Raw genomic sequence first — 15,147 nt, forward strand, 5'->3', positions numbered from 1 at the left:
TTTTGCCTTTTCATACTCTGATAAAGCATTATTATGTAGTATACTTATGATCTCTGCATCTAGGCTTTGCGTGGCTGTTTTGCGTATATCATCGCCGGTTGGTTTGTTGTTTAAACGGTCTATCTGTTGCTGGGGGACCAGATACATTTTCTCAGCGTATTCCATCACCGATTAGACAGTAGTCCGGTAATTAATGGAATAGCAAATCCTAGCAACGATCCGATAAACCCACCCGACTGTTTCACCAACCTCTTCTTTTTCCCAATGGCGCATTTCTTATTACAAAGCGATTTTATAAGGTTCCTCTTCTTTTTAAGGTAGTTCAACTGACGCTGTGACAGGGGTATTTTACCTTTAAGCGTATTGAGAGCAATCTCACATATGGCTGTCACCAAATCGTTTGAAGCGTTGGATAATATAGCGTTTCTTTGGGCCGGTTTGGCTTTAATGAGGGTTTTTAAAAGGGCCCAATTACGCCTTATCCTGGTCGACATGTTCACAGCTGTTAGAAGTGGTAATGAATGACTATAGGATGCGCGGTTATAGCTATTTAGAACCCCGCTTCTTAACAACATAAGCTACCGGTGTGTCGGGGGGAAATAAACCGCTTCGTAAACGATAATCATCAAGGGCATTGTTTCTTAAATCAACCAGTAAATAACCGTATGGTGGCTCCGTAGCGGACTCATAGGCTTCAAGAAAAAAACGATATTTTGATGGGTACATTTGTCTAGCCAGAATGCTAACCTGCATTTTATCCCGGGGGTTTTTAAACAGGACCATGTATTTTGTGTTTAAATGTATAGTCCTGCTCTTTCTACCTTGACAAAATATGTTTTGCACAAGGTACATGACACTGAGATTACGATGGTGCACATACTTTGTGAACGCTTTCTCAACCTCAGAATTATTACTCGCTGCATCCATCAAGTCATCTATCACCGTTAAATTAACCTTATCAGGGGGAAAAAGCTGGTCGTCGCTAAATGACTCGGGCAACCCCTCTATAAAACGCATACCAGGGTGAACACTCAGAAGTTGGTCATATATCGGTTGCCAACAGGTGTAAAACAAAACAATATTATCAGGTACATGCGTCATATGTGTGGATGCGTGTTGTATTAGCGTTTTCACAAAATAACTTTTCCCCGAATTGGAGGGCCCAGCTAAAATACAGGAGAAGGGGTGTTGAAAACGGATATCCATCTTAATAACCAAATGGTAGGGTTGTAAAATTATCCGTGAGGTTACGTTTAGTGTAAACGCACTTTTGCGTTTTCTGCAGCATACGGGTTTCAATCTGCCAGTACTTTTTCACACGTACTATACCGGGCTGCCTGGTCACAATTTTTTTCTGATCCTCGCCTTTGGGGTTTAAAGGATAATCTAAGACCAGTTCTTTCAGACTGTCAAAGTTAACGTGCTGCTCATTACAAACATTCAACGTTATACCTTTGACCTTGAGGCTCGTCTTGCCGTTGCTTAGTCTATAGCCGTATGACTTGGGGCCGGCTGAAACAAACTCTGTTATATGCGTACCAGCTGGTAGTTCGCTGGTCAACTCCCCTAGATAATCGCCTAATGGCGGATTCCAGTCACCGGGCCTACTGACAAAAATTACAGAATCTGTATCGTGATACAGACATCTATCTTGTAATCTATCCAATAGGTTGTACAACTCGACGCGTGCGTGCGCTGTGGTAAATGCAGCTATAAATATATTTGTTGTTGAAGACCTGGTATAATGGTCTTTGGCGTATTTCCAGTTGACCATAACAGTTTCTGAGTCTATGAAGTCTAAAGCAGACACCTCATAGTGTGGTTGAAAGGCATATTCAAAAAGCTTATCAGGATCTGTCACTAGACAAGTATTGGGCATGTTGCTACGTTGACCAAATTTACCCCATAATGAGTTTAAAAACAATTTAGAAATTTGTCTTTTGGCGGGGTTGACATTTATGTGTTCGTGTCTTAAAGCTATGCCCTCATTTTTTTGATACGCGTCTATGTACTCTTGTTGTTTCACAGAGTCTGTACACCAATCGGGGTAACCAGAAGCCTCCTGTTTATCTCTGAGGTGTGTTTTAATGTAACCTGAAAACAAATCATCAGATCTCTCATCAAAATGCCACACCTCATAGATTTTACACACTTTGTACCCCTTTTCTATAGCAAGATTTATCTCCACTGTGCACCATGTACCGGTTAGGGCGCGGTTTTCTGAGTCATGAACACACGGCTCACACTGTCCAGATTCGGCGCATGTGCGGCACAGCGGAAACATTAACTTACCATTCATTTTAACCGGTAAAACTGGAAAGAAAAGGCCTCGCGGAGGATTAATTTTTAATTTAACAAAACCGAAATACTTTGTGACATCATCAAAGTCCTTATAAATGATGCGTGGGTGACGTATAGGATATGTTTTGGTCTTGTTGACAAATGGGTATAGGCTAGTAAAGTCAAAATAGTGTATTTTTTCATCGCACTCTGTCTTGTGATAAAGTTTTATGGCGTTAGTGCGGCCGCCATAAAGACCATCACGAGGATCCAAGGGGTCAGGGATTTCCAAACCTTTCAGAAAAACCTGAAGCTCCTCATCAGTCTCCCTCATTTTCTTCCACTCACACCCCCACATCTCCCTTATCTGAAATCCACACCGTTTAAGGAATTGTATCCTTAACTGAGTCTTGTGACGCAGTTGACCGTAGGTTGTTTTAGTCAGATTGTTTTCATCATCGGCTTTGTAACAGTTGTCACAACCGTGATAAAAACACCCCTGGAATTCAAAAGCTGTTGGCACGCCGTTAATCACGGCGTAACCGTCCAGACTGTATCTGCCGACTTTCTTCTCACCCCCTTGTAAAGCGTGTCTTATACTCACACCTTCTTTGTGTTCTATGTACATTAACCACTGTATGGCAGGTGTTGAGTAACGCTTCTGGGTCTTGTGATAGTTATCACCCGGTACAAGAGCCAATGTGTTTGCCTGTAAATATTTACAACGATACATAGCCATACAAACCGACGCTAAAGTCGTCAGTTGGAATGGATCAACGTGACGTTTAACGGCTACATCTTTTTTCTCTGCCGCTATTACAAACTCCTGTTCTGTCATGGCTATAACGGCTGATCTGAAAGCCGCGCACCCTTTTTGCAATATTCTGACATCCTCTTTACAATATCGTATTAATTCTTTTTGAAAATTAAACGCCTTGTGTTTGTTTTTTTCGTACCACTCTGTAACATCAGCGGCCTCCTCAGGCATCATGTGTTGTAGGCCAAAATATTCTATTGAGGGCATGCCCCCTATGTAATTTTGGTTATCGGCTGTGTTAAAAAAATGCGGGAAATGACCTTTAACGCCATCAAATCCCATGGCCTTTGGAAATCTGCTCAATTTCATGGGGAGAAAATTGAGAGAGTCTATAAACCTAATCTTCAGATCTTTTATTGTGATACACATTATGTTTCCGCCATTAGAGATGAGGGATACTGTATACCGTTCTTTGATGATCTTGTTCAATACAAAATACGCATCATACCGCCCAGCGTTATGGGCTATGAATGTGTAATGCGCAAATTTTGGTTTCATGAACGTCTTTACAAAATCATCGATACAACCTTTGCCCTTAAACTCCCAGGATTTCTCACCCATTAATGTGAGAGCGTAACAGTAGTTTGGTATATGTATACCTGTCTCCTGCATGCATTCAAAATCATAAAAGATGTATTTGGTGGTGGGTTCTTCCGCTTTGATGGGCTGTATGTAACACAAATGATCCGCAAACCCATCAACATATGCCTTGCAAGTAGAACACTTTAGCCCCTGACACTCATGAGACCTGCGACGGTAGAGACAACACCTGTCGCAATAAACATGTTCAAGACAGGGTATTTTGCGATCTAAAGCTAAGGATTTGTGCTCCTCTAAACATTCACGCGATCTGCAAAATACCCTACAAACCGAACATCTTAATGCGGAAGCCCCATCATCAGCGCACGCTTGTCTGTCTTTTCTTTTGTAAGGCTTGTCACAATCGTGGCTATTTTTGCGCTCAAAAGTTCGATTACAGAAGGAACAGAAAAATCTTGATCCGAGAAATGCGCAGATATTAATCAGGCCATAATAGTGTGAATCGTGATATAATACATACAGGGTATCACCGTAGCGCGAATCTGAAGAAAAGTAATGCCAAGAACTATTATTATGATATAATATTGTAATTTTTGTTTTTAAGTGTTTTTCAAAAACAACAACGTCGCTAAAGCTGACTGCTTTATCGATCGATAGTTTCAAATCCTTATGAATTTGAAGCGCCCGATCGTGTATTTCAGCGTCTGTGGCATTACCTTTATCCAGAAGTTTGCAGATCGATGCCGCAAAGCACAAATAATTGTGCGTATTGTTGAAATCATACAGGTGTCTTCTGCGCCTTTCTATAATTAAGCTGTATGGAATGCGTCTAAGGCCGCGACCAGTTAGGGCCCCACCCGCTCTATTTCTAAAAACAGTGATCACAAACCTTAAACCCGTGCCTAATAAGAATTCAGCGTTACTTTGAAGAGTGTTTGTAATTTGATTCAAGAAACTGACAGCGTCTAATGATTCTTGCGGCTTTCGGTGTGAGTAGATGGCATTGTGTAAACCACCCCCCTCCAATCTTAACTGTACACGATCATTAGGGTCAACACCAACCATGAATTCATCAATCATAACCTGTATAGCGTTGTGTACGGCTTCAACACCCTCTGCAAATGATGTAACTCTTTCCAAATTAACAAATTGAAAATGATTATGATACTCAATAGCTCTGAAATTAGGATGGTGTCGCTCATACCTGTTAACAGCTTCTAAGTACACATCTCGCCGACCTTCACCATTACCGGGTGGCGCACCCCCATCTATGTCATTATGCATGGGCGTTGCGGGGTGTTCAACATTGTCAGGTGACGCAGCGTCACCCGGTAATGGTTGGTCCGGTGATTTGTCAGCCTGTGCACACGGGGTTGGGGGTGTGCCTCGCCCCCTGTGTTGTTTACGCTTTCTCAGCCTGTATATGCATTTTAAAGCCTGTTTTATTTTCGAACGGCGAAATAAGTGTGAGATTTTGCACGGTACATTTGCTTTAATTCTTGGGGCTTTTTTACACACATGTAAATTACGTTTCAACCCATAACCCACCATGCCTAGTCACGGATCCGTTTCAATTATCTCGGCAAAATGATACATGTTCGCTTTAATAAAATCCCTAGTCCTCACGGTCTCTGCTATATGATTTGATGTTACATTCATGTACATTTCTACAAGTTCTTTAATGATCTCTGGCTTCTTTTTTGAACCATAAAGCTCATCTTTTATACGGTTCAACAGGGAGTTGACATTTCTACGCATGTACCCTATATGCTCACGCATCCTCCCCATGACTGCGTAGTATTGTATTTCCGCATCTTGTCCTAATTGTTCCACATTCTGACCCCCATCAACTATGTCTGTCGATACCACGGTCGGCGGGGCATCCGCACCGCCCGATGCGGTTGCCTCGCCGACCGTGGTAAAAACACTGGGTAGTTTTGTGTAATCATCACCCATTACTTTATCAGGGATTCCGGCTACAGATGTTACAGCCTCATCATCATTCTGTGGTGTATCTGAGACTGACTCTTCACTAGGGGTGATAAAAAATGTTTGCCCATTTAAGTCCTCATCATTAGCGGATAATGTAGCTGCAGGCGTGTTACTGACCACGCTTTGCGTTTCTGCAGTATGATGTTCCTGCGTGTCTGAAATTACGATGACATCATCATCCGTCAGCGGCGTGTATCTCTCTCTTGACAGTCATAAAGTTTTACGAGTCTTCACAGTCTTTGTATTACCGGCAATGTCAATGTCGGATTCAGTAGGTGTTGCAGGTGTTGTAAATGCGTGCGGGTAATCCACATTACTCACGGTTGGCACTGTTTGTAATGCAATTCTTTTTCTCATGGGTCTACCTTCCGAATATTTCAACCTTCTTTTAAGGTCTGATAAATCGGCATTGTTTTCTTGATCGGTTCGACTTTTTGAAATTCTCCGCTTGCTTGGCTTGAAATCGTCGCGCTCGGTGGCCATGATCTCGGCCCTTGATACATTTTCTTGGCGTTGTGGGTCGATCACCGTTTTAGCGGATTCTCCCCCATCCATTTCAGCATTGAGCGGTTGAGCAACCCCGGCCGCGGCTATCATTTTTGCGAATTGTCGCGGATCCGCTGTAAATAAAAAATAACAACGTTTTAGTTACACATTCGCGGACACTAAGACAACCGCTTTATAACACCTTCAGGCCCGCCTCCCAAAACACCCACCCCTCCATGTCGGTTTGCATCTACACAGTCTGTTTAATACCTGTGGTTTCCATTTGTAAAGAGCAATGATGAACGCGGTCCTATATAAGAAACTAAATAAACATTACATTACACACCTGAATATTTGCCAGATCTTTCCATCGGCGTGGTTCCTACTGTAATAAAAATCACACTGTTTTAGTTACACATACGCGGCCACAAAGACAGTCGCTTTATAACACATTCAGGATCACCTCCCAACCCCCCACCTTCCTTGTCGGCTTACGTCTACACAGTCTGTTTAATACCTGTGGTTTCCATTTGTAAAGAACAATGGTAAATGTTGTGCTATATAAGAAACCAAATAAATAAACATACACGGGTATTTGTCAAAGGTTTGCGCCGGCATGGTTCCTTTAAACAATGACCAGAAAGCTTGATCGCTGATCTGGGCTCTTTTTGCTCCTTTAGCCAATGCGCTGTTGGGTTGTTTGGCGTTTGATCCAACACCCGATGTCAGTTCTCTGTATCCGGATGGTCCCGCTTCACACGTATCGGCCCTAGGTACCGTAGGTTCATACCGGCTAGCTATGTCATCTGTAATACATATATTATCAATTAACGACACATTCGTTGACTTGAGAAAAAAAAAAAAAAAACGCCATTTAAGTCATGATAACAACAATCCCCTGTGGACACTATTCATGATTTTGCGGCGATATGCAACATTTAACACAAAAACACATTATAAAAACACCGCTAGCCATGTGTCAAAATTCACCTTGTATAGCCGGGTTCTGGTATAGCTGTTTATAGTGTTTTGCCGATGGTAAATTCCAGAGATCATCCATTATGTGTTCTGCATCAGATTTCGACATAATCGGCGATACTAACAGAGAACAAATAACACATTAATATCACAGGCGGTATAAAAATGAATATAACAGGATATATATATATATATATATATATATATATGAGTGAGATCGTGAGAGTTCGCGCGAGATAGCGTGAGAGAGAGTGAGTGAGAGAGAGAGAGACATATTTTTGGAAATTTAGACAAACCCCCGTATATTTCTTTTAACATACATCACATTTTTGACGGCTTATGAACACCTACATTTTTGCGATTCGGACAAATCAGAGTATGCGGCGTATGGGTTTTCGAATGTCGTCAGATCCGGCCCGACTGTGAAATCCGAACCATATGATCCAACTTCAGATGCGACATTTGTGACATCTGAAACTGATTTAAAATAATATATACATAAAAAATAAAATAAAAATTAACACAACAATTTTGTAGAACGAAAAATACAGTCAACACGTGTAACATTTATACCAATAGGGCGCTTGTCTTAACAGACCCTGTGACTAACACAACTGAGCCTGGTAATAATAATTAACACCAACAACGTAACATTTATAAAACCTGTCAATAGCCCCTGTGCCTTAACAAATCATGCCCCTAGCAACAACAATGTGTCTTTGATCTGTAAACTTACATGTATTTGTCTGCTCATTTGACTGCTGTTGGAAGCTGGGTAAATCTTGTAAATCTCTGAGACTTATTGTATTTGCATTAATGGTTTTGTATTCCTTTCTCTGTAATAAATAATAATAAGTTGAAATAACAATACAATAAGCTATTGTTAAACTATTGTAAATATCATATACACACCTGCATGTTGATGTTTTGTTAATTGATACAGTAGCTTAATTTGTGGTGAATATTTATAGTTCAAAGTCAATTTCTGCAACAATCACTGTTGATAATAAAAAATAACATGATAAGTATCCATAACGAAATTTGCGTGCACAAAATCACATAAAACCATTAACGCTCTCACAAAAAAAAAAAAAAAAAAACTCATCTATGAATACGACCTGACAATGTATTCTATAGATCAGCCAATAAAAATTAATTACAGGGGATCCGACAAAGCTACTGCAGCACCCCATCATATCACATGCGTGGTCAGCAGACCGCACATATAAATGTGATAACTAGCTCATTATTTAAAATCATTATGTATAATACAATAATGCAATATTAAAATGAAGCTATTTATAAATATCAAAGCCGTAATACCATAATCTGCGATGACTAACATTAACGAACTGTAAATTGTAATAACACAATACACTGTATTTTTAAAAGCAATATGTATAATGTACAGGCCACAATACACTAATCACTGCACATGCAAATGGTCGGTTAAACCCCACCATAGGCTCAATATTTTCTTTCCTAAATAAATGATTAACCATTAGTCAGCAGACAGCACATATAAATGTGATAACTAGCTCATTATTTAAAATCATTATGTATAATACAATGATGCAATATTAAAATGAAGCTATTTATAAATATCAAAGCCGTAATACCATAATCTGCGATGACTAACATTAACGAACTGTAAATTGTAATAACACAATACACTGTATTTTTAAAAGCAATATGTATAATGTACAGGCCACAATACACTAATCACTGCACATGCAAATGGTCGGTTAAAACCCACCATAGGCTCAATATTTTCTTTCCTAAATAAATGATTAACCACAAGCAGCCAGTATGCCAGCATGTACTCCCAATACATTACAATACAATGCATGCAGCAGCAATCTATATTTTAAGATTGTTTAAAAGCGTACTAAAAACCCACCCTGCCAATAAATAAAACATTTTGCTATGTATATTATAAAATATTAAAACTACGCTATTTAGAAATATTGTATATATATATATATATATATATATATATATATATATATATTTATTTAGAAAATTAAAATAGACTCACCCCTTCTGGAACAAAATCTTCAAGTATTCTCTGAATAGTGTGTGGACAAAAGCTTCAAGTTCTCTGTCTTCAAAATGTGTGGAGTGGTGGCTACCCCCATGGAGAACATATATATATACTCATCAGTCAGTTAGCACATCTGTGTTGCATTTGTTTCATTTGAATATTCATGAGTTGTGTTCCAAAGTCATAGACAGGCATAACAAATATATATATATATATATTTGATTTAAATAATATAGCATATTACCCAAAACACAGCTGTTTTCAGAATATATTGCTTGATAAAATAAAACCAAATTGTGCTGTATAAAATCCTTATCCTTATTATTAAATAAATGACAGATATGTTTCAACATCAACAGCTTACATAAGCCCTATATATATGTGTATGCTTTTTAATTTAAAATATATACCTTATCCACTACACCTGTGTAATTTGATTGAGATATATATATATATATATATATATATATATATATATATATATATCTGATTTAAATAATATAGCATATTATCCATATTTTATTCATCACATAATATAATGATACCATCACATTACACACATATATATATATATACTGTATATATATATATATATATACTGTATATAGCTATATATATATATATATACTTTATATAGATCCTTTATTTATCAGCATTGATAATGTTCAGTTAAATATAATATATATAAGTTAATTCTGTAGTCTCTAGCTCCGTCTGGAACTTGCTTGCAACTGCAATACATGGCCACTAGATGCCACTCATGCTCTGTTGCAAAGATTTCATGGCCTTTCTTTGTTCTGTCTAACCTAATTAAACTGATAGTCATGTGAAAATGTTTTTTTCAGAGGTATGAGCTTTCTAATGAATATAATTGTTACCAACCCTGCTGTGCTGTCTACGCTAATTGCGTCATACGTAAATATCAACGTCTTCAAAGACTATGGAATCCGGTGTTTAAAATTACTTTTGAAAATTACAATCATCAGTCAAAATGGGTTGACGTGTGTGTAAAACAATATGCCATTTCTCAGGCCCCTGTCTTTAAATGCATAACATATGTATACCCAGACCTCTTTGTTATGTACTCGGATATTTCATTTATTTTAAAAGCAAGAAGGTCCTTAGATGATGTGGAAGTTATCGTGTGGAATATAACTTTTTATTTTTATTTTATTTATTTTTGATACACGGTTGGTCAGACACTTCGTTGTAGCGCTTTTGGCTCGTTCTAAGGTAAGTGTTATTATAGTTGGTAATGATCTGCCTGTATTATTCACTGTGAAAGATCTATGAGCTATACCAAATCACATTGCCACTGTTGATTTATATCCGATACGCATATCATATTCCTTTTATAGTTTTTTCTAGCCGGTTTGTGCAATGTGTACGCGTCTTGCTCTTGTAACCATTTTCTCACATCGGACCTTTTAAATTTATTTTTCAAAGCTTTATAATATTTATCAATGCCGCAAAAACTACCCGGCTTTAAAACGTTATAATACCAGGCTTTCAGCCGGCTGTTTTGATGATCGGCGTTGCGAGACATCCTACACAAATCAAATTTGATATAAAACAAGATCTACAGTTCTACGAATTATATATCTGTTGTATACCATATTTTTCTAACATCTTTTTAGCATTATGTTTAGAAATTCTACCAGCTGATTAAGATAACATTAAGCGTACTTTATATATGTGTTATTTCACATAGTCAATATCAGTGTATGAAGTTACAGTCTCAAACCAATTATATTTTAATACTGTTTAATATTAATTTTATACTACTTTGATATCAAACGCGATACGATCGTATCAAGTTTGATATCAACCTGTATAAAAGGGGCGTGGACCTGTCAAAACCAATTAGTTTGAAGAAAAAGTGTGCCTTATCTACTACTCATGGGGACAGGTTCAGGTTGGGGATCAAAGAGGAGAGGCCTAATAAAGACAAATTGGGTGATGGCAGGTTTAACAACATAAGTCTGGAGAATTTGTCCCATGCTTTAAGAGTGTCCAATGAAGCTCTAGCAGCCTGTGCAATAACAGGTCTAGCATTAGGTGGGGACCATATTAGATCCAACATGGAGAGGGAGTTCAGCTTGCTCAATTCCAGAGTCACCCACAGTTTAAGGCTAGAGGGACCAGACCAATCGCTTATTTGGTTTATCAAGCATGCCAGCTGATACAGTTCTAGATTAGGGTATGATAGCCCCCCAACTTCCTTAGACATCATAAGGTATTTTTTTGCAAGTTTGGATTTTGCATTATTCCATACATATTTGTTAAGAGCCGCCTGTAATTTATTGAGCCAGAAAGGTGGGAGGAGCCTAGGTATAGACCTAAATAGATACAGGATTTTAGGGAGGATTGTCATTTTAACTGTGGCCATCCTACCCAGCCAGGAGATCTCATGGGACAGCCAGTCTTTAGTTGAGGCTATTATTTGTTTCAGAAGGGGGCCGTAGTTAATCTTAAGGAGAGTCTCTTCGGAAGCTGATAAGGAGATACCTAAGTATCGTAGGGAACCGGTTTGCCAGCTATACTTATATTTGGATTGAAGGGAGAGCAGGGTTTCAGGAGGTATATTCAGCGGTAGCACTTCTGTTTTGGAAGTATTTAATTTATATAGGGAGGCTCTTGAGTAGTTCGCAAGGATAGTGTGTGACTCTGGGAGGGACGTCTCCGGGTCCGTAAGAAAGAGCAGAATGTCGTCAGCAAACAGACATATTCTATGGTGGGAACCATTTATAATTGGGCCCAAGAGGAGGGGTGAGGTGCGTATATGCTCAGCAAGGGGTTCTGTTGCTAAAACAAACACTAACGGGGATAGGGGGCAGCCTTGTCTGGTGCCATTACTAATTTGGAAAGGGGAGGATAAGAAGCCGTTACTAAAGACCCGGGCACTTGGGGATAAGTAAAGTGAGAGGATAGCTTGTAGGAAACGTCCTGAAAAACCATATTTGAGGAGCACTGCCTTCATGTAGCCCCAATGAATTCTATCAAAGGCTTTTTCGGCATCTAAAGAGAGTGCTATCAGGGAGGAGCTGGAACTTATATAGTGTTCTAGGATAACTAGGGCTCTCCGGGTATTGTCCAGGCCTTGGCGACCAGAGACAAAGCCTACTTGATCCGGGTGGACCAAATTTGGGAGCAGTGGGTTCAATCTGTTCACAATTAACTTGGCGTATACTTTAATGTCTGTGTTCAGTAGGGCTATGGGTCTGTAATTTTGGGGGTAAGTTGGGTCTTTACCGGGTTTTAGTATGGTGACGATGCGGGCCTCAAGCATTTCTGGCGGAAAGGATCCTAATGTAGCGCCTGAGTCGTATACTTGTGAGAGAACTGGGATGAGGGTAGATTGGAAGGTAGTGTAGAAATTGTTAGAGAAGCCATCTGGTCCTGGGGCCTTATGTTTTTTTAATGAGTGATTGGCAAGACGGATTTCTTCCTCCGACCAGGGGTTGTTAAGGGAGTTAAGGGATTGGGCTGAGAGGGTGGGAAGGGATATTCCAGAGAGAAAGGCCGATATTGATTCTGGGGAGGGCTGGGGGATAGAAGTGTCATTGGCTAAATTATAGAGACGCGCGTAGTAGTCCGCAAAGGCATTGGAGATGTCCAACGGGTTAGTAAGTTTGGTACCGGTGTCATTATAAAGGGCTTTCGTGGAAGCTCGTATTTCTTTGCCTTTCAGTTTTCTAGCCAGGAGTCGAGACGCCCTATTACCTTCTACATAAAATCTTTGGTTCATTCTAGCGATATTTGCATTGACTTTGCGCAGAGTATAGGTTTCTAATTCTGCTCTAAGTTTTAGTATTTCGTGGAAAAGGGAGGAGTTATTGGGGTCAGCTTTGTGTTTAGTCTCCAGTAGGAGAATTCTAGCCTCTAAGGATTTTTGTGTTTCTAGTTCTTGTCGTTTAAGTCTGGAGGCTATCTGAATGATTGTACCACGGATTACCGCCTTAAGGGCGCACCAGAAATTGATGGGGGATGTATCTTCAGGTCTGTTATTTTGGAGGAAGTCACGTAGGGAGGATTGGATGGCTTGAGTGGTTTCTACCGAGGATAGTAAGAAATTGTTAAATCTCCAAGGTCTAGGGGTTGAATAGTATGGGTAAGATCCCATTTAGCGACTAGAGGGGCGTGATGTGACCATGTTATAGGAAGGATGTTAATTTTACGAACTTGTTGTAAGGACCATTTATCAAGAAACATGAAGTCTATTCTAGAATAGGAGTGGTGAACACGGGAATGGAAGGTGTAGTCTCTCGTTGTGGGGTGCCTGGCTCTCCAGGTATCGTACATACCAAATTCTAACATAAGAAGCCCAAAAGCCTTGGAGATATGTAGGGCGGATGGGGGGGGAGCTAAACCGGCAGAGTCAGACCTATCCATTTTGGGATCTAAAACTAGATTGAAGTCACCAAGGATAATTACCTGGCCAACAGATATTTTTTGAACAACGTGGAGAAATTTTCTAAGGAAGCGTAGTTGGCCTGTGTTGGGGGCATATACGGAGGCTAATGTGATTAGCTTGCCCTCTAGGACACCAGTCAGAACGATATACCTGCCTAACGGATCAAGAGCTTGGGACGACAGTGTAAAATCACAGTGACGGTTTATAAGAATGGCAACACCTCCTTTTTTAGTAGGGCCATTACCAAAGAAACCTGTTGGGTAGTGATGGTCAGAGAAGGACGGAGGGGCAGAGGAGGCAAAGTGGGTTTCTTGGATAGCAGCGATGTCTATTCTATGGGAGTGGAAATAGCGGAGGGCAGTCTTTCGTTTCTGGGGAGAGTTCAACCCTTTGGCATTAATAGACATAGACTGCGGCATAGTTATGTGGTAGGGGCGAGATAGTGTAAATAGGTCCTAACATTAACAGAATGCAAGCAATGAAATAAAGCATACCCTGTGAAAAAAGGGGACAGCGAGGGGAATCAAAGGAAAACAAAAATGGAAGGGGGGAAAAATTTAAACAAACCAAAACGACTCTACAGTGAGAGTCGCACAGGCCACAAAATAGTGTGGCGAAAATTTTGGGGGTAGTAACATCAAGTTCCCCACCACCGGGAACATGGTTAGGTGAGAAAAAAAACAGCAAGGTTTTAACGTAAATACACTCACATTGAATGTACAATAGTAATAGGATGAATCATGGCTCTATCAATTGAGACATAGGTTCCTAAAATTACTCAGTAGTATCTATTTAAGGGGGGAGATAATACCTGAAAGATAAACAAGACCAATAGGAAAACATTAATTAGTGATATAAAACAATATAGTTACGTAGACCAGGCTCATCTCAGAGAAGGAGTGTCTGCAGCTGGGCAAAGGCAAGAGAGAGCAGACGTGAGTCCTGTGGTCCGCCGTAGTACCCAGGAGGCCAGTATAAAGTCCAGGTATCACTTGTTAGAGGATATGGACCAATCTTGTCTCAATAGCGGAGTGGTTGTTGGGGGTCCAGCAGAGTAAGGGATTTGCCATAAGTCCAATAACTTTAGTCCTTCATCTTGGGAGCGAATCACGACTGTTGAGTCATCCCTGGATATTATCAGCTTGAAAGGGAAGCCCCATCTGTACGGGATGGAGGCTTGGCGTAAAGCTGAGGTGAGGTTCGAGAAGGATTTCCGTTTTTGCAGAGTGGCCGAAGAGAGATCTCCGTAAAGCTGCAGGGGATCCAGTATCGAAGATTGTAGCTCCGGGTCTCGTGAGGCTCTAAGGAGAAGTTCTTTGGTTTGGAAGTAATGGAGTCTCAAGATGGTGTCTCTCGGGGAGCCTTCTGGGGCGTTGCGAGGTTTCGGCAGTCGATGGATTCGATCAATGAGGAGTTGTGGGATTGGGAGATCTGGAAGCAATTTTTTGAACAGGTTTTTGGCAAAGTTCTCCAGCTCAGATGGGCGGGTAGATTCCGGGATCCCCCGGATCTTCAGGTTATTACGTCTATCCCTGTCTTCAAAATCTGCCAGTTTATCTCGGAGCATAGATAACTCAGCTTGTGTTGCATCATGGG

At 40.2% G+C, this 15,147-nt stretch overlaps 1 protein-coding gene across 1 annotated transcript; it reads right to left on the reverse strand.

The window, feature by feature from the left end:
• Window positions 1–4,267: 4,267 nt before the first annotated feature.
• On the reverse strand, window positions 4,268–9,417 carry LOC146079414 (uncharacterized). The gene is made up of 8 exons (XM_083186204.1): window positions 9,132–9,417; window positions 8,006–8,090; window positions 7,830–7,929; window positions 7,445–7,570; window positions 7,106–7,213; window positions 6,703–6,921; window positions 6,462–6,500; window positions 4,268–6,249 (listed from the first exon to the last, which is right to left on the reverse strand). Exons 2-8 carry the CDS (start codon window positions 8,009–8,011, stop codon window positions 5,840–5,842), a joined length of 1,008 nt encoding a protein of 335 aa, XP_083042330.1. The 5' UTR covers window positions 8,012–8,090; window positions 9,132–9,417; the 3' UTR covers window positions 4,268–5,839.
• Window positions 9,418–15,147: the final 5,730 nt, after the last annotated feature.

Source organism: Crinia signifera, chromosome 5, assembly GCF_055691185.1.
Source record: "Crinia signifera chromosome 5, ASM5569118v1, whole genome shotgun sequence".
In the NCBI taxonomy this organism is placed as follows: domain Eukaryota; kingdom Metazoa; phylum Chordata; class Amphibia; order Anura; family Myobatrachidae; genus Crinia; species Crinia signifera.